General features: G+C 38.6%; 1 protein-coding gene across 6 annotated transcripts in view; it reads right to left on the bottom strand.

Annotated features, from left to right (window-relative positions):
* ubn1 (ubinuclein 1) overlaps nt 1-20,831 on the bottom strand; it is a 240,863-nt gene that overhangs the window by 60,669 nt on the left and 159,363 nt on the right. The window contains exon 3 of one of the 6 annotated variants that reach the window (XM_061880363.1): nt 12,600-12,694. The exons of the other annotated variants lie outside the window; for them this stretch is intronic. Within the exon in view, the coding sequence (XP_061736347.1) occupies nt 12,600-12,608 (9 nt within the window). The 5' untranslated portion in view covers nt 12,609-12,694. The remainder of the gene's footprint in view (nt 1-12,599; nt 12,695-20,831) is intronic. 6 annotated transcript variants of the gene reach the window in all.

Below are 20,831 nucleotides of genomic sequence, written 5' to 3' on the forward strand. Positions count from 1 at the left end.
CTGTGAACCCACACCAAACAAGAATGACAAACACATTTCGGGTGAACATCCGCACCGTAACACAACAGACAAATACCCAGAACCCCTTGCAGCACTAACTCTTCCGGAAAACTTCCAGCAAACTGACCAATAATTAACGTTCTATTCACGCATTTTCTCTTGCTACTTCAAGGCTTGAATGTTTGGTTCAGTCATTATTGTTATTTTATTTTCAAATGTATTATTGGCCTGTGGAAATAATTTGATATTGACCTCAGAAGATTGCAAATAGAAAAAAAGGCATAACATTTTTATTTTAATTTTACTTGTTATAAATAAATAAATGATAAATGGGTGGTACTTGTATAGCGCTTTTCTACCTTCAAGGTACTCAAAGCGCTTTGACACTACTTCCACATTTACCCATTCACACACACATTCACACACTGATGGAGGGAGCTGCCATGCAAGGCGCCAACCAGCACCCATCAGGAGCAAGGGTGAGGTGTCTTGCTCAGGACACAACGGATGTGACGAGGTTGGTTCTAGGTGGATTTGAACCAGTGACCCTCGGGTTGCGCACGGCCACTCTCCCACTGCGCCACGCCGTCCCTTGATATTTTTTTAATTATTATTGTTATTTGAAACTGGATTTTGCATGTCACTAAAGTTATACAAGCCTTGCTTGTTCAATAACTTGTTTGTGTCCCTATTAAAAGGTTAATTTGTTCAACCTTAGTTCCGTTTAAAATTTTGGCCCACTCTGTATTTGAGTTTGACACCCCTGAGCTAGACCGACTGACTGGCAAAGGCAGGCTTAAATAATAATCTCAATGATGACAAACAGGTGTGCGTCAGGAACACAAGCGGCAGGTGAAAATGATAAGTTGCTATGGTGCATAAACAGGAACTAACGGAGTCCAACACTGACAGAAAAACACAAGTGACCCGAAAACCTAAACAGAATCAGCGGATCATAACACCTATTATTTAATGTTGGGCCTTATGGAGATCCTTGGTGAAAAAAATGTGAGAACTCCTGCAATATTCTAATCAGAGGTGGGTAGAGTAGCCAGAAATTGTACTCAAGTAAGAGTACTGTTACTTTAGAGATTTATTACTCAAGTAAAAGTAAGGAGTAGTCACCCAAATATTTGATTGATTGGAATCAGACAGTATAGTGCTGATAATGTCCACGTTTTCAAATGGAGGAGAAAAAAAGTTCCTCCTTCCTGTCTAATACCACATGAAAGTCGTTGGTTTTTGGCATCTTATTTGTCCAGCTTCCATACTCGTTTTTATACACTTTGGAAGAAATACATTGGCGGCAAACTCCGTAGCTTGCTAGCTTGTTTGCGCTGGCTTTCGGAGACTCTTATTTTGTTAGCGCAGGCGCGATGGATCGGCGCTTTTATTGTGAAGACAGGAACTGTGCGATCAGTCTTTAGGCTTTTGACAGGAAGTACGGTTGAAATAAAAAAGTGTCTTTTTTCCTTTACACTTTTGATTGATTGGTTGATTGATTCAAAGTTTTATTATTAGATTGCACAGTACAGTACATATTCCGTACAGTTGACCAGTAAATGGTAACACCCCAATAAGTTTTTCAACATGTTGGGTTCTACGTGTGACGGTCATGTGACCACCTGGCTCTGTTTGATTGGTCCAACGTCACCAGTGATTGCATGTGATTGGTGAAACGCAGGCATGTGTAGTTCCTACTTTGAATGCGTGTCTGACAAAATCAAAACAAACAAAGCGTGCATTAATAGATCGATAAAAAAAAAAAAGTAACGAGTAGCGACCTGATTGCAGATAAATGGAACGGAGTAAAAGTAGCGTTTTTCTATAAATATACTCAAGTAAAAGTAAAAGTATGTTGCATAAAAACTACTCTTAGAAGTACAATTTATCCCAAAAGTTACTCAAGTAGATGTAACGGAGTAAATGTAGCGCGTTACTACCCACCTCTGATTCTAGTAGGACTTTTTTTACTGTAATAAAGGCTGGACATTATTATTTTCTGCTCTTGTTAGCTTCTATGAGTAAGCAACATGCTATTTACACTATAAAAAATAGTATATCCATCCATCCATTTTCTACCGCTTATTCCCTTTCGGGGTCGCGGGGGGCGCTGGCGCCTATCTCAGCTACAATCGGGCGGAAGGCAGGGTACACCCTGGACAAGTCGCCACCTCATCACAGGGCCAACACAGATAGACAGACAACATTCACACTCACATTCACACACTAGGGCCAATTTAGTGTTGCCAATCAACCTATCCCCAGGTGCATGTCTTTGGAAGTGGGAGGAAGCCGGAGTACCCGGAGGGAACCCACGCATTCACGGGGAGAACATGCAAACTCCACACAGAAAGATCCCGAGCCTGGATTTGAACCCAGGACTGCAGGAACTTCGTATTGTGAGGCAGACGCACTAACCCCTCTGCCACCGTGAAGCCCTAAAAAAAAAAAAAAAAAAAAAAAAAAAAAAAAAAAAAAAAATAGTATATATAAATATAATTGTACGTTTACATTTTTAAAAGTATTGATTTGCATTGTTTTCGCCTGCGAAAGAGGAGGCAATTAACAATATTTCCATATGCTTTATGCAACACCTGGCGTTCAAAGATGGTGGAGATGGTGTAGATCCCAGTGGTTGATAATTAAAGGGGAACATTATCAACAGAACTATGTAAGAGTCAATATATACCTTGATGGTGCAGAGAAAAGACCATATGTTTTTCTAACCGATTTCCGAACTCTAAAAGGATGAATTGGGCGATTTAAACGCCTTTCAATTGTTCGCTGTCGGAGCAATGACCTTTCACCTGTGACGTCACAACAGGAAGCGACCCGCCATTTTTACAAACACATTACACACACACAAGTCAAATCAGCTCTGTTATTTTCCGTTTTTTCGACTGTTTTCCGCACCTTGGAGACATCATGCCTCGTCGGTGTGTTGTCGGAGTGTGTAACAACACGATCAGGGACGGATTCAAGTCGACTTACGAGGAGTGTGCATCGATTAGCACGGCATGCTAATCGATGCTAACATACTATTTAGGGTAGCTGTATGTACATATTGCATCGTTATGCCTCATTTGTAGCTATATTTGCATCCAGCCTTTCCCTCCACCCACATTTAATGCCAAACAAACACATACCAATCGACGGATTCAAGTTGCACCAGCGTCAAAAGATGCGAAAGTCCGTCGTTTCTTCTGCACATTTTACCGAAGATAGCGATGCTACGACAGAGATGTGTGGATATCCTGCGACACTCAAAGCAGATGCATTTCCAACAATAAAGTCAACAAAATCACAAAGGTGAGTTTTGTTGATTTTATTGACTTATGTGCTAATCAGACATATTTGGTCACGGCATGACTGCCAGCCAATTGATGCTAACATGCTATCTAGGCTAGCTGTATGTACATATTGCATCGTTATGCCTCATTTGTAGCTATATTTGCATCCAGCCTTTCCCTCCACCCACATTTAATGCCAAACAAACACATACCAATCGACGGATTCAAGTTGCACCAGCGTCAAAAGATGCGAAAGTCCCTCGTTTCTTCTGCACATTTTACCGACGATAGCGATGCTACGACAGAGATGTGTGGATATCCTGCGACACTCAAAGCAGATGCATTTCCAACAATAAAGTCAACGAAATCACAAAGGTGAGTTTTGTTGATTTTATTGACTTATGTGCTAATCAGACATATTTGGTCACGGCATGACTGCCAGCTAATCGATGCTAACATGCTATCTAGGCTAGCTGTATGTACATATTGCATCGTTATGCCTCATTTGTAGCTATATTTGCATCCAGCCTTTCCCTCCAACCACATCAAATGCCAAACAAACACATACCAATCGACGGATTCAAGTTGCACCAGCGTCCAAAGATGCGAAAGTCCCCCGTTTGTTCTGCACATTTCACCGACGATAGCGATGGTACGACAGAGATGTGTGGATATCCTGCGACACTCAAAGCAGATGCATTTCCAACAATAAAGTCAACGAAATCACAAAGGTGAGTTTTGTTGATTTTATTGACTTATGTGCTAATCAGACATATTTGGTCACAGCATAACTGCCAGCTAATCGATGCCAACATGCTATCTAGGCTAGCTGTATGTACATATTGCATCGTTATGCCTCATTTGTAGCTATATTTGCATCCAGCCTTTCCCTCCACCCACGTTTAATGCCAAACAAACACATACCAATCGACGGATTCAAGTTGCACCAGTGTCAAAAGATGCAAAAGTCCCTCGTTTGTTCTGCACATTTTACCAACGATAGCGATGCTACGACAGAGACGTGTGGATATCCTGCGACACTCAAAGCAGATGCATTTCCAACAATAAAGTCAACAAAATCACAAAGGTGAGTTTTGTTGATTTTATTGACTTATGTGCTAATCAGACATATTTGGTCACGGCATGACTGCCAGCCAATTGATGCTAACATGCTATCTAGGCTAGCTGTATATACATATTGCATCGTTATGCCTCATTTGTAGCTATATTTGCATCCAGCCTTTCCCTCCACCCACGTTTAATGCCAAACAAACACATGCCAATCGACGGATTCAAGTTGCACTAGTGTCAAAAGATGCGAAAGTCCTTCGTTTGTTCTGCAAAATTTACCAACGATAGCGATGCTACGACAGAGATGTGTGGATATCCTGCGACACTCAAAGCAGATGCATTTCCAACAATAAAGTCAACAAAATCACAAAGGTGAGTTTTGTTGATTTTATTGACTTATGTGCTAATCAGACATATTTGGTCACGGCATGACTGCCAGCTAATCGATGCTAACATGCTATCTAGGCTAGCTGTATGTACATATTGCATCGTTATGCCTCATTTGTAGCTATATTTGCATCCAACCTTTCCCTCCACCCACATTTAATGCCAAACAAACACATACCAATCGACGGATTCAAGTTGCACCAGCGTCAAAAGATGCGAAAGTCCCTCGTTTGTTCTGCACATTTTACCGAAGATAGCGATGCTATGACAGAGATGTGTGGATATCCTGCGACACTCAAAGCAGATGCATTTCCAACAATAAAGTCAACAAAATCACAAAAGTGAGTTTTGTTGATGTTATTGACTTATGTGCTAATCAGACATATTTGGCCTGATTAGCAGACTGCCAGCTAATCGATGCTAACATGCTATGTAGGCTAGCTGTATGTACTGTTACGTCTTCGAGGACGCAAGGCTGCGATATTTGTGTTCCTTAGCAACGCAGGAAGCAAGCAGGAGCAGCGTGGAGGCAGGATGAAGTTATTTTAATGTATTTCGAGCAATATCAAATAATACAAACTGAGGACGCTAACCAGCGTGGAGCTAAGCAAAACCAAAATGTCACCGAGGGTGAAAAAACGAGGAAGGCTAGACTGTACAAAGGATACTACATGCGAGGAGAGCAAAACAGGAGAAACGTAACTGTTGTCTATAGCAAACATTGACCCAGCAACTATTGCTGGGTGACAGCACACTTTAAAGGGAGGTGATGAACCAAAATACCTGGTGGAAACACTAATTGCCAAACTAAGACAGGTGAGGAGAATTAGTGCCCATGGAAACCGACAGTAAACAGGGAAAGAGGGTGCACCCAGGAAACAGACTAACACAGAAAAACTACCAACGGGGTCATGACATGTATATTTGTAGCTATATTTGCATCCAGCCTTTCCCTACACCCACATTTAATGCCAAACAAACACTTACCAATCGACGGATTTACGTAAATTGCTCCAGTAGTCAAAAGATGCAATCTTTGGTTAGAAGGCGATCGCCGAATAGCTACAATAGCTATTCGCTCAATAACTTCAGTTTCTTCTTCAATTTCGTTTTCGCTATCCGTCTCCACACTCCAACCATCCGTTTCAAAACATAATCTGTTGAATCTCTTAAGCCGCTGAAATCCGAGTCTGAATCCGAGCTAATGTCGCTATATCTTGCTGTTTTATCCGCCATGTTTGTTTGTGTGACGTCACAGGAAAATGGACGGCTGGATTTACAGATAGCGAAAATCAGGCACTTTAAAACCTTTTTTCGGGAAATTCCATGATGGGTAAAATTTTGAAAAAAATTTCAAAAAATAAAATAAGCCACTAGGAACTGATTTTTATTGGTTTTAACCCTTCTGAAATTGTGATAATGTTCCCCTTTAAAATGGTGTTTTGTTTTTATTTTCCTCCTAAGTCGCTTTTAAAATGAACTGCTGCAGTTTGACTAGTGACTATTTGCTTAAAAGCGTTTTTTTTTAATTAAATTACACCACGTTTAATCCTTTCAACAAGACGTGGACTGAAGTCAACAAGCAACTATTTGCAGATTCTTTCCCAAGCACAATTACGCTCATAATTTGACTGGTTCCCTAATTGGCCGCACATAAGGAGCTGCAAATGGGCTCTTTACCTCTCCCAATGATCAAAGCTGCCATTATATGACGCTCAGAAAGATTTGTGTGCGGGAAAAAAACCCACAACACAAGATCAATACTTGCAATCCTTTGACTTGTAATTGGAATTGCATCCACTCTCCTCGTTTGAGAGCACGCACGCGATCAAAAAACAAAACAAAAAAAAACAACCCCCGCATTCATCCAGCAATTAATTTAGATTAGACTCTTAATTATCAAGCCATTGGCTAAATAATGAGCGACTTCACTGAGGAGAGTTTAAATGAACTTACATGCAGCAGCGGGCTAATTAAAGGCTCCTCTTCATCACCTTGCTTTGGCTAATTAAAAAATAAATGTGACTTGATTCCTTCCCTCCAGAGGTGAGAGAAGTGTTAAGAGTCTTCTAAGAAAGCTTCTTATCCTGTTTACTAATCTGCCGGGAGAGAAGTCCACTCTTTGTTTTTCTCTGCACAAAAACATGCATTTATGGTAAATGTCTTTTTAAAAAAAAATAATGCACAGAGAAAACACTGATGTTGAACACGATTTGTTGACCTCTGTTTTGTTGAACATTCAAAACTGTTACGATTGAGGGGGGGTCGCAGCTTACTGCAGGGTTCGTTCCCCCGGGATGCAGACGGACCGCTCTGGACAGGACGTGCAGGTAGGAACATGATTTATTTATTCATGGATGAAGTACTGGCTGTCCAGAGTCGAGACCCAGGATGGACCGCCCGTCAGGACCCAGGATGGACCGCTCGCCTGTGTATCGGTTGGGGACATCTCTCCGCTGCTGATCCGACTCCGCTTGGGATGGTTTCCTGTGGACGGGACTCTCGCTGCTGTCTTGGATCCGCTTTGAACTGAACTCTCGCGGCTGTGTTGGAGCCACTATTGATTGAACTTTCACAGTATCATGTTAGACCCGCTCGACATCCATTGCTTTCGGTCCTGCTAGAGGGGGGGGGGGGGGGGGGGGGGGTCCTCTCCAAGGTTTTTCATAGTCAGCATTGTCACTGGCGTCCCACTGGGTGTGAGTTTTCCCTGCCCTTTTGTGGGTTCTTCCGAGGATGTCGTAGTCGTAATGGTTTGTGCAGTCCTTTGAGACATTTGTGATTTGGGGCTATATAAATAAACATTGATTGATGATTGATTGATTGATTCTAAGAAAAATCAAAGAAGTACCATAAAACAGAAAACAAGTCGAAGGAATAAAGTGTCGATCGCACTCGAAGCTAAGGCTACCACTTAGCATAGACTCGAGACGAGCAATACTCACGTAAAAGGTTCATGTAGCAAATAATGAAGCCAGGTCGACTGACTGGCAAAGGCAGGCTTAAATAATGCCTCTGATTAGTGCTCGGGAAGCAGGTGAGCGTCCCGAACACCAATCAGAGACAGGTGGAAATAATAGGAAGCCATGGTAACTAAAAACAAACTCAAGGGTGCACATAAACAGGAACTGAGGGAGTCCAAATCTAACAGAAAATGACAAAACACGGATCATAACAAAAACCCTCTTCGTAAAACCACAAATGGACTTAAAGCTAAATATGTGTAGTCTTATTTTGTATATTCCGGAGACACATCATCCTCTACAGCCAATCTTTCAAAGTCAATGCCCGCCAGCCAGATCTGGAATGAATGATCCATGATCCATTACCAGGAATTGATTAAACAAGTTGAACAACTTATTGGGGTGTTACCATTTAGTGGTCAATTGTAGGGAATATGTACTGAACTGTGCAATCTACTAATAAAAGTTTCAATCAAGCAATCAATCAAAGGTCCCCGGGATGATATTTGATTAGTAATAGAAGCGGCCCGCAGGCCACAGCCCCCTGCTGCTGTTTTGCACGCACCAATACTCCATTAGTGTTGGCGCTAGGAATTTTCAAAATGAAGACCCAGAGACCCCATCAAGTCATAAAAATGGGGACACACAGTCAATTTTTGGTGTCCCACATTTTTGTAAGTTTTTTGAAAACAAATAATAAATGTATGCATTAGTGTGAATTTAATTACATTTACATAGCGCTTTTCTCTAGTGACTCAAAGTTCTTCTACATAGTGAAACCCAATATCTAAGTTACAGTGGGTGGATCTGAGAGAAGGTGGGTAAAGTGTCTTGCCCAAGGACACAACGGCAGTGACGAGGATGGCGGAAGCGGGGATCGAACCTGGAACCCTCAAGTTGCTGGCACAGCCACTCTACCAACCGAGCTATACCGCCCCACATTATTCTGTTATATCTCACATTCTATTTTGGAAAAAGGTTGTCATAAACGTTACTAAATTCATTAAAGAAAATAATACAAAAGAAAACAAATATTTATGCATATGTACATTTATTCAGTTATAAACATTCATTCACTTCCTTCTTTCCTTCATGGATCTAAACTTTACCACTGCTGGTATTTTTTTTTCTACATTTTCATTGTAATATTTTCAGAATGTGTTTGTTCTATTTTTAACCAAAGTAAGAAAAAGAAAACAATCTGAAGTTGACTTTATTTTTTAGTTTTGATGTCATGATTTTAATAGTCCGGCCTGCGTGTGCACAAAGATTCCTGAGCTAAAATGAGTTTGACACTCCTGATCTAGAGTGGATATTTGATCTTGGTCTATTTATTTTACCAGAGTTAAGGACATTCGGCAAAAACACTAGCCAAAGTTCATCTTTTTGGCAGCACTCTTTAGTTTTTAAGTATCTCCAGCAAAACCGATTTTTTAAAACTGAACTCACCTAAAATCCCCAAAATGATGAAAAAAAAAGTGGACCTAAAATTGAAGCTTGAGGAACACCACGAGTGCAACTAAAGAAGTTGAACTAATGACTCCTGACTGCATCTGAAGTAAACAAGCTACTCCACCATATTAGCATATTTTGCGGACCTTAAGGCAAAACTGCCGATGAATGGTCTATTTTTATCTTTTTTCATATACTAAGCACACTGGGTTATATTATTAGTAGAGAAAAAGAAGAAGCTTATCAACTACGGCGTCGGTGCGGATGAGTGCAATTTTTCCGGATTTATGCAGATCCCAAATACAGATCAGCAGGTACCAGAAAGTAAGAAAAGTTTATTTTAAATAATATTGTGAAACATCCATCCATCCATCCATTTTCTACCGCTTATTCCCTTTTGGGGTCGCGGGGGGCGCTGGCGCCTATCTCAGCTACAATCGGGCGGAAGGTGGGGTACACCCTGGACAAGTCGCCACCTCATCACAGGGCCAACACAGATAGACAGACAACATTCACACACTAGGGACCATTTAGTGTTGCCAATCAACCTATCCCCAGGTGCATGTCTTTGGAAGTGGGAGGAAGCCGGAGTACCCGGAGGGAACCCACGCAGTCACGGGGAGAACATGCAAACTCCACACAGAAAGATCCCGTGCCTGGATTTGAACCCAGGACTGCAGGAACTTCGTATTGTGAGGCAGACGCACTAACCCCTCTGCCACCGTGAAGCCCATTGTGAAACATAACAACAGATAATATACCTTTTACACACACCAGAATAAAACTTGTATGTTTAATGCGCCGACAATTCATCAAGTGGTGCGGCTGCATAGCTTGCCAAAGTCGTACTAAAACATTTTGATAGATTGTAATGTTCTATATTTTCAATGAAACACATACAATGTTGGTTTTGTTTCCTTGAGTCATATTGGCATCATTGTGCAGCCTCCACTTATCTCGTATGTTTGACTGCCATCTACTGGTCCCACTCATTGCATTACATTACACCATTGTGGAGGGGGTGTGGCCAGCGGGCATGCCGCGGAACAGTGGCCTAGTGGTTAGAGTGTCCGTCATGTTGAAACAGAAAATAACTACATATTAACAGTAATAATGATTTGTCTTTGTTAGAAATATAGCTTGGTCCAATTTGTTATATATTCTAACAAAGTGCAGATTGGATTTTAACCTATTTAAAACATGTCATCAAAATTCTAAAATTAATGTTAATAAAGAAAAAATTACCATTGATGTTCCATAAACTCTTCTTTTTATTTTTTCAAAAAGATTCGAATTAGCTAGTTTTTCTATTCATTTTTTTCGGTTGAATTTTGAATTTTAAAGAGTCCAAATTGAAGATAAACTATGTTTCAAAATTTTATTTCCCTTTTTTTCGTGTTTTCTCCTCTTTTAAACCATTCAATGAAGTGTTTTTTTCATCATTTATTCTCTACAAAAAACCTTCCCGTAAAAGGAAAAAAAAAGTATGACATAATGACAGACATAAATACCCATTTTTTTTCCATACATAGATTTATTTATTAAAAGTAAATTGAGCAAATTGGCTATTTCTGGCAATTTATTTAGGTGTGTATCAAACTGGTAGCCCTTCGCATTAATCAGTACCCAAGAAGTAGCTCTTGGTTTCAAAAAGGTTGGTGACCCCTGATATAGCGGTACTAATGAATCAAGAACGGTACTATACTCTGTTTGAAAAGTACTGGTTCACCCTTTTTTTTCTTTGTAACGGTGTGACATTGCTGGTTTTACGAGCAGAGGAGCACGTTCGGCAGCGCATAATCACGGAGTACTTCTAAGCAGACAGTGTGTAGACAGAAATAGAAGAACAGACGCATTTTGGCCTAAAAACTTAAGATAAAAGGTAAAGCTATAACAGGAAGAGGTGCTTTAAGACATGGCTAGCTCGCTTGCGATTTAATTCTGGTCTCCATGGCGACAAATAAACTACGTTTTTTTATAAGTATCATCCCTGCAGGACGAGGAATAGCTAAACATGCTTCACTACACGCCGTAAGAGGATACGATAGCTCATCGGCATCAGCGCTAACAAAAGATAGCGCTTCTGAAATGGATTTACACCTAACATCCACTGTAATGATACCAAGTACAATAGTGTATCTTTTCGATACTAATATGATTAAATCTGTATTTTTTAACCCTCACCAATTCCTTTTTTTCAGATTTCATATTATGTTTACAAACTCAGGAAATATGTCCCCGGACACATGAGGACTTTGAAAATGACGAATGTATGATCTTGTAATGACATGGTATCGGATCGATACTTAATTTTGTGGTATCATCCAAAACTAATGTAAAGTTTCAAACAACTGAAGAATAAGTGATTATTACATTTTAACAGCTAGAAGATGTTGAAACAGAAAATAACTACATATTAACAGTAAATTAACAAGTAGATTAACAATGAATTTTTACAGTTTGTCCTTCATAATTTTGACCAAATAATAGAATGATAAATGACATAATATGTTACTGCAGACTAATTAGGAGCTTTTGTTTGCTTACTTACTAATAAAGACAAGTTTTCAAGTATGTTTGCTATTTTATTTAAGGACACAATTGTTTTTAGATTGCAATAATAAACATATGGTTAATGTACTGCAAGACTTAAAAAAACTAAATAAAGCCAATAATGCAATTTTTTGGTGGCTCCCTTTATTTAGAAAAGTATAGAAAATGATCATAAAGTATCGAAAAATGTATGGAAATACATTTTGGTACCGGTACTAAATGTTTAACTTGGGACTTCCTGCGGGCCAGATTTGAGAACCACTGGACTATACAGTAGAAGCTCCATTTAAAGAATTAATTTGCTCAAACATGATTGTTTTTATTTTTTTAAATCCAACTCTTCTGATAACAAACATGCTTCAAACATTAAAGGCCTACTGAAAGCCACTACTAGCGACCACACAGTCTGATAGTTTATATATCAATGATGAAATATTAACATTGCAACACATGCCAATACAGCCTTTTCGGTTTACTAAATTACAATTTTAAATTTTGCTCAAACTATCCTGTTAAAAATGTTGCGGTATGATGACACGTGCGTGTGACGTCACGGATTGTAGCGGTCATTTTGATCCCCAGCTAAAAGTCGTCTGATTTAATCGCATAATTACACAGTATTCTGGACATCTGTGTTGCTGAATCTTTTGCAATTATTTCAATTAATAATGGAGACGTCAAAGAAGAAAGATGTAGGTGGGAAGCGGTGTATTTCAGCTGCCTTCAGTAACACAAACACTGCCGGTGTTTCCTTGTGTACATTCCCGAAAGATGACGGTGAAGCTTTACTATGGAACAGAGAGGTCAAACAAACATGGTTCCCTACCACTTCAACCGGTAGGTTTCGGTGAGAAAATAGTGGTATTAAGTCGGCTCTTACCGTAGACATGAGCGGAGAGCTTGCGTTGTTCCTTCTGCAGCTGCGGACTCTCTTGCCTCCTCCCACCAGCCGCCCCCGACCGTCGGATGCTTACACTGTGGAGGAGGGGAAAAAAAAAAAATCTCAGCCCGGCTGCCTTGCCTCGTCGAGAAACGTTGCTTCCCTCAGACACAGGTGGTCACAACATCCGTGGCCACACCCCTCCAACTTTAATGTACGAACATATAATCTCAATAAAACACAATAAACAGATAAGGGATTTTCCAGAATTATCCTAATAAATGTGTCTAATAACATCTGAATCGCTCCCACTGCCCTCGTCTTTTTTTTTTCTAGTCCTTCACTCTCACTTTCCTCATCTACAAATCTTTCATCCTCGCTCAAATTAATGGGGAAACCGTCGCTTTCTCGGTCCGAATCGCTCTCGCTGCTGGTGGCCATGATTGTAAACAATGTGAGGATGTGAGGAGCCCTACAACCCGTGACGTCACGCGCACATCGTCTGCTACTTCTGGTACAGGCAAGGCTCTTTTATTAGCGACCAAAAGTTGCGAAATTTATCGTGGATGTTCTCTACTAAATCCTTTCAGCAAAAATATGGCAATATCGCGAAATGATCAAGTATGACACATAGAATGGACCTGCTATCCCCGTTTAAATAAGAACATCTCATTTCAGTAGGCCTTTAACGTAAGACATTCTACTGGATTCTTGAGATCAGCCCTCAAGTGAAACCCTAGTCTCAAACTGAAAGTTTTCCTTGTAATACAACATTTTGACTTACAAATTAAGTCAACAGCTATTGAAGTAAACCAAACATTGAAAAATCTTACTCGCTCACAGATGATAGGATTAATTTCTAATATTTGCAAAAGGTAAAGCAAATACTGAAGAAGCTCCCCGGGGACAACACACAAAGCAGACTCTCCAAACGTTCTTAGTTCTTCCATTACGTTTTACTCAACTTACTGTATGTACAAATCTGCACTGCAACCACATCATTTCCAAATTGTAGGATAAATTTAAGTCGATACAAAAAAAAAAAAAAGGTTATCCGATCTACATAACCACTGCCAGGTCCAGTTCTGGGTGGACATCAGTCAAGTCTGACAAGCACCTGTTCTGCTGACTGTGACTAGAGTATAATACACAATACGTGGGCTGTCAAGCAACATTCAAGTCTCTGTTATGTCCGGTGTGTCGACAGGAAGGATCCTGGCCTGTAAAGTATACACTGTAGAAAAAACTCCCCCCATATAGTCTTTGTCCTGTGTATGCACTTAAATCTGTCATTTGTGTAACCACGTGGTGGCATGGTGATGTTCTCCCAGGATGCAGACGGAAACTCCGGAGACAAGGTGCAGGTGAAACAATGATTTATTTGTATTAATCAAACAGGATAAAACCCAAATAACCACCAGCGACGTTGAGATCATTATTCATGCCTTCGTTACGTCTTGTCTCGATTACTGTAACGTTTTATATTCAAGTCTCCCCATGTCTAGCTTTAGAAGATTAGAGTTGGAACAAAATGTGGCTTCTAGACTTTTGACAAAAACAAGAAAGTTTGATCATTTTACGTGTGTAAAGCAGGGGTCACCAACGCCAGGTCGCCCGTAAGGACCAGATGAGTCGCCCGCTGGCCTGTTCTAAAAATAGCTCAAATAGCAGCACTTACCAGTGAGCTCCCTTTATTTTTTAAATTGTATTTATTTACTAGCAAGCTGGTCTCGCTTTGCTCGACATTTTTAATTCTAAGAGAGACAAAACTCAAATAGAATTTGGAAATTCCAGAAAATATTTTAAGGACTTGGTCTTCACTTGTTTAAATAAATTCATTAATTTTTTTACTTTACTTCCTATAACTTTCAGAAAGACAATTTTAAAGAAAAAATCCAACCTTAAAAATTATTTTAGGATTTTTAAACACATATACCTTTTTACCTTTTAAATTCCTTCCTCTTCTTTCCTGACAATTTAAATCAATTGTCAAGTAAATTATTTATTTTTTATTGTAAAGAATGATAAATACATTTTAATTCTTCATTTTAGCTTCATTTGTGAAATATTTTTTTAAACTTATTATGATTAAAATTCCCCAAAAATATTTTTCTTTGTTAAAAATATAGCTTGGTCCAATTTGTTATATGTATATATTCTAACAAAATGCAGATTGGATTTTAACTTATTTAAAACATGTCATCAAAATTCTAAAATTAATTTAAATCAGGAAAAATTCCTAATGATGTTCCATAAATATTTTTTTTTATTTTTTCAAAAATATTTGAATTAGCTAGTTTTTCTCTTCTTCTTCTTTCCTGACAATTTAAATCAATTGTCAAGTAAATTATTTTTTTTTTATTGTAAAAAATAATAAATACATTTTAATTCTTCATTTTAGCTTCACTTGTGAAATATTTCTTTAAACTTATTATGATTAAAATTCCTAAAAAATATTTGTCTTTGTTAAAAATATAGCTTGGTCCAATTTGTTGTATATATATTCTAACAAAATGCAGATTGGATTTTAACCTATTTAAAACATGTCATCAAAATTCTAAAATTAATTTTAATCAGGAAAAATTACTAATGATGTTCCATAAATCATTTTTTTTAATTTTTTCAAAAATATTCGAATTAGCTAGTTTTTCTATTCTTTTTTTCGGTTCAATTTTAAAGAGTCGAAATATATTTATAAAAATATTTATCTGTTTCTATATATATTTATTGTGAGAAATCAATAAGATGATCATTGTTTCCACAAAGATAAATATCATTAATTATTAATAATAACAGAATTAAAGTTAAATTGAGCATATTGGCTATTTCTGGCAATTTATTTAAGTGTGTATCAAACTGGTAGCCCTTCGCATTAATCAGCACCCAAGAAGTAACTCTTGCTTTCAAAAAGGTTGGTGACCCCTGGTGTATACCTTTATATACATATATATATATCTATATATACAAACGTTTGTATGTTAAATTTATATTAAGAATTTTTGTTCAAATAAAGCCAATAATGACATTTTTTTGTGGTCCCCTTTATTTAGAAAAGTAAAGAAAAGTATCGAAATAATTTTGCTACCGGTACCAAAATATTGTAACACTAATCACCAGTAAAATAGAGTGTGACAATTTTACTGTACATTTGATGGTAAAATTCTACCATTTTTTTGGACCGCAAAATCCACAGATTTTACTTTATTTTATTTTTTTTACAGCGTAGGTGCCAAGGAGTGAACTGTGGTGTGGTTTCTTTTAACCGTGGTGCAAACTGACTGGACCGGACTTGGCGTGACATCTTTTATTATTAACTCAAAAAAGGAACAAACGAAAGGCGCTCTCAGAAGAGGTTCAAAACTTGGCTCTGAAAACAAAAACTTGCACAATGGCAGAAGTATGGACAACAAAAACTAAAACACCTACTGTGACGTGAAAAGCATGACTGGGACTGTGACTTGGATTGTTTCTCCGACGCAAACGGAAATTGGCACGAGCCAGGCGAGAATGTCAGTACATTTTTATTTATTAAACACTGTAACTAACAAAAGGCAAATAAATGGCGTGCACAATGGCGGAGAACAAACTTGACTACTGAAAACAAATGACTAGTACAAAGGCATGACTATAAATGAAAGAATCAAAAGACATTAACTGTGGCATAAAACAAACCAAAAACTTACGTGGCATGGACAGAAATAATTAACAGCATAGCAAGGCATGAAGCAGTTGAGGAATATGAAGTTGCTAGGCTGACTACCTGGTAACTGTGGCTTAAATAATGAACATAATCATTACAAACAGGTGTGTGGGCTGAGGACAGGAGCGTGACATCAGGGCAAGGTGGAAATTAATGAGTTGGCATGGAAACAAAGCAAATAAGAAAGTGCAAAAGCAGGAAACAAGTGTACAAAAAATAAAACCAAACATGACAAAAACAAAAGTTAGCAATCAGGTATCAACGGTGATGTCGCCAGGCTCACTGCCTGGCAACTACAGGCTTAAATCGTGCAGTGATTATTGACAGGTGCGTGAGTCCAAACAAATGAGCCAGATGAAACTAATGGTTGTCATGGAAACTAAAACAAACCAGGGTGCGCAAAAACAGGAACTAATGGAGTCAAAAACAATAACAGAACACGATCACAAAGACATGACAGAAGGTAATAATATACATCAATCCATCCATTTTCTACTGCTTGTCCCTTTATACCTAATCAAATGTATTGGCAATTGTGTGACAATATCATCTGGATTTTATTAATGTTTCAAGCGGCCGGCCCTCTGATTCATTCATTAATGCATTTTTGCAAATGTTTTGAATATGTTTTAGACAATTTTGGCAATCCAAATTTTCCAATTCCTTTTTAGGAATGTATTTGTCTTCCTTTGGTTGTGCGCCCAGATATTACTTTGCATTACAGAAACTGTTGGGAAGGTGAGTGGATAAAGGTTTTCCTTCACCACATTTTTCAGTCCCCATTTCTCCCATAGAGGAAGTCATTTGGAACCAGGAGGGATTTCTGATAAAAAATTATATTTTTATATCCATGCTAATCACTTCAGTGTAACTAAACATCTTCAACAGTCTTTTTTTCCCAAATGTTTTCTTTAAATATGTCACAACATTTTCCTGATTCCATCACTTTATTCTCCAACAAAAGATGTTCTGCACTTTTTGCAGCAGATTGTCTTTAGAGGAGGTTCATTCATTGCATCCACCTTGAAGAAAAGCTTCAGGCCCTCACATTCGTCCACCAAGAGGAAAAGCAGCTCTCCGGCTATGTATTTGCACCTTAATACATGAGATATCTATAATTAACATCTTGTCCTTATGTCTTATGCCTGAATAAATTGGCAACACACTCACAGAGAACCATTATTAGCAGCTTTCAGCAAAGGCCCGCTTACATCAACTTCAGTAAATCAATATGCTAATGGTGTGTGTGTGTGTTCTATTATTGTCTAAACCAACAGTCCTGCTGCCACATTCCCAATGCACGCCTCAGTGGACAGCCAATTAAACACATCCTCTCACAGCCCACATTTTTCCTTTACGACAAAGTTTTAGCTTGAAAGATCCTCCATGTCTGAGTTATTCTGCAGAAATATGAGGAAACACCTGCCAAAGTACGTTTCATTCATTAGTAGTTGTGTTCCGAAACAGAGCAATTAGAATAATACATAATATTGGATACAGAGAACATACAAACCCTTTATTGAATTGAAAATACCAAAATTCCGCGACATGGTGAATTTGGAAACCACAGAAATTATGCACAAATCTAATTATAACTTGCTAAAAGGGAGACATATAATCCAAGGCAGGGGTGGGCATTACGTCGATCGCGATCGACTGGTCGATCTCGGAGGGTGTGTCAGTCGATCTCAAGCCAGGCATTCAATCAATCAATCAATCAATGTTTACTTATATAGCCCTAAATCACTAGTGTCTCAAAGGGCTGCACAAACCACTACGACATCCTCGGTAGGCCCACATAAGGGCAAGGAAAACTCACACCCAGTGGGACGTCGGTGACAATGATGACTATGAGAACCTTGGAGAGGAGGAAAGCAATGGATGTCGAGCGGGTCTAACATGATACTGTGAAAGTTCAATCCACAATGGATCCAACACAGTCGCGAGAGTCCAGTCCAAAGCGGATCCAACACAGCAGCGAGAGTCCCGTTCACAGCGGAGCCAGCAGGAAACCATCCCAAGCGGAGGCGGATCAGCAGCGCAGAGATGTATGTCCCCAGCCGATACACAGGCAAGCAGTACATGGCCACCGGATCGGACCGGACCCCCTCCACAAGGGAGAGTGGGACATAGGAGAAAAAGAAAACAAACGGCAGATCAACTGGTCTAAAAAGGGAGTCTATTTAAAGGCTAGAGTATACAAATGAGTTTTAAGGTGAGACTTAAATGCTTCTACTGAGGTGACATCTCGAACTGTTATCGGGAGGGCATTCCAGAGTACTGGAGCCCGAAATGAAAACGCTCTATAGCCCGCATACTTTTTTTGGGCTTTGGGAATCACTAACAAGCCGGAGTCCTTTGAACGCAGATTTCTTGCCGGGACATATGGTACAATACAATCGGCAAGATAGGATGGAGCTAGACCGTGTAGTATTTTATACATAAGTAGTAAAACCTTAAAGTCACATCTTAAGTGCACAGGAAGCCAGTGCAGGTGAGCCAGTACAGGTATATATGTATGTATATATGTATATAAAGGTATATACAGTATAGGTATATATGTATGTATATATGTATATAAAGGTACATACAGTACAGGTATATATGTATGTATATATGTATATAAAGGTATATACAGTACAGGTATATATGTATGTATATATGTATATAAAGGTATATACAGTACAGGCGTAATGTGATCAAACTTTCTTGTTCTTGTCAAAAGTCTAGCAGCCGCATTTTGTACCAACTGTAATCTTTTAATGCTAGACATGGGGAGAGCCGAAAATAATACGTTACAGTAATCGAGACGAGACGTAACAAACGATAATGATCTCAGCTTCTTTAGTGGACAGAATTGCATCGTTACATTTCTTTTCGCAGTTTATGAACTTAACTTCATATTTTTTTAAGTATTATTCAATAAATACATTTATAAAGGATTTTTGAATTGTTGCTGTTTTTAGAATATTTTAAAAAATTCTCACGTACCCCTTGGCATACCTTCAAGTACCCCCAGGGGTACGCGTACACCCCCATTTGAGAACCACTGCTTTAGAACATGCATACAATACAATGTGATGCGTCACATAGTTCCAGTTGTTCCATTACATCACGTCTGAAAATGAGTAGGAAAAAGCTGAGCTTATTTAATTCAAACCCCTTTTCATACCATAGCAATTTTATCCCATTTCCTTGTTCTCTGTAACGAAACAGTGAATAAAAAAAAAAAATAATAATATACCATACTAAGTAAAAAAAATATGAAATACATAAATAATCTTTATTTAAAAGAAAAAAAGGGTTCAAGATGTTCATCATAATTCTTGCTCTGTGTACTTTGTGAACACTTGTAGTTTGAACTGTCTCTTAAAGTGAATCATATTGGGGCTTTGTTTCATTTCTTTGCTTCATCCATTCCATCATTTAATTCCACATTCTGATATACTAAAGGTTTTAAATGTTGTACGCGCATACACATGCTTCAAATTAGTTATATTTCTCCTCCTTTGTTAAGAATTGTCGTACATTCTTGGGTAGCAGGTTTTAGTTTGCTTTGTGCATCATTTTAGCTGCTTGCAAATGCACCAAATCGTTGAATTTTAATATTGTTGAGTCAATAAATAACGTGTTTGTATGTTCTCTATGTCCAACATTATGTATTATTCTAATTGATCTTTTTTGTAACCCCGTTAGTAAATAAAACGCACATTTGTAGTTGTTTCCCCATATTTTGTCATGTTTTGTGGTCACGTTCTGTTTTGTTTTGGGTTCATTGGGCACTCGTGTGTTTTGTCACCTTGCCAACCCATCAGTTTTCACGACTCACGCACCTGATTTGTCTTGACTCAAGCACCTATTTAAGCCTGTAGTTGCCAGGCAGTCAGCCTGGCGACATCACATTCTACTCACCCTCTACCACCTCCTACACACTCATGTCATCCATGCTGATCATCCATGCTCTTTCTCGGTCACAGTAAGTGTTTTTGTTTTGGTTGTTCGTAGTTCTGCCATTGTGCAAGTTTTTGTTTTCAGAGCCAAGTTTTTGTACCTCGTCTTTGAGCGCCTTTCGTTTGTACCTTTTTTTGAGTTATTAATTAAAAGATGTCTTTACCTTCACGCTATGTCCGGTCCAGTCGCTTTGGACCACGGGAAAACAAATCACTCCAAAGTCCACGCTTTGACATATTTCTACACAATAACTCCGATATGGTAACAGTAGTGAAAAGTAGATAATATGGAGTGATTTTTGGTCCAGTACATGCGTTCCTTTATGTATTATTGACGTGTTTCTTGATACTTTATGTTGTATATTTTTTACATGAGATTTCCAGTTATATTTACCATCAATTATTACACTCAAAAATGTGTTTTATTTTACCCTTTCAATATCTACACTGTATATTTGTATTTGTGTTTGACTTTCCCTTCAACTGTCACCAAATACATAGACCTCCTTTTTAGACCAGTTGATCTGCCGCTTCTTTTCTTTTTTCTCCTATGTCCCCCCCTCCCTTGTGGAGTGGGTCCGG

This window comes from Nerophis ophidion, linkage group LG20 (genome assembly GCF_033978795.1).
Source record: "Nerophis ophidion isolate RoL-2023_Sa linkage group LG20, RoL_Noph_v1.0, whole genome shotgun sequence".
NCBI lineage: Eukaryota > Metazoa > Chordata > Actinopteri > Syngnathiformes > Syngnathidae > Nerophis > Nerophis ophidion.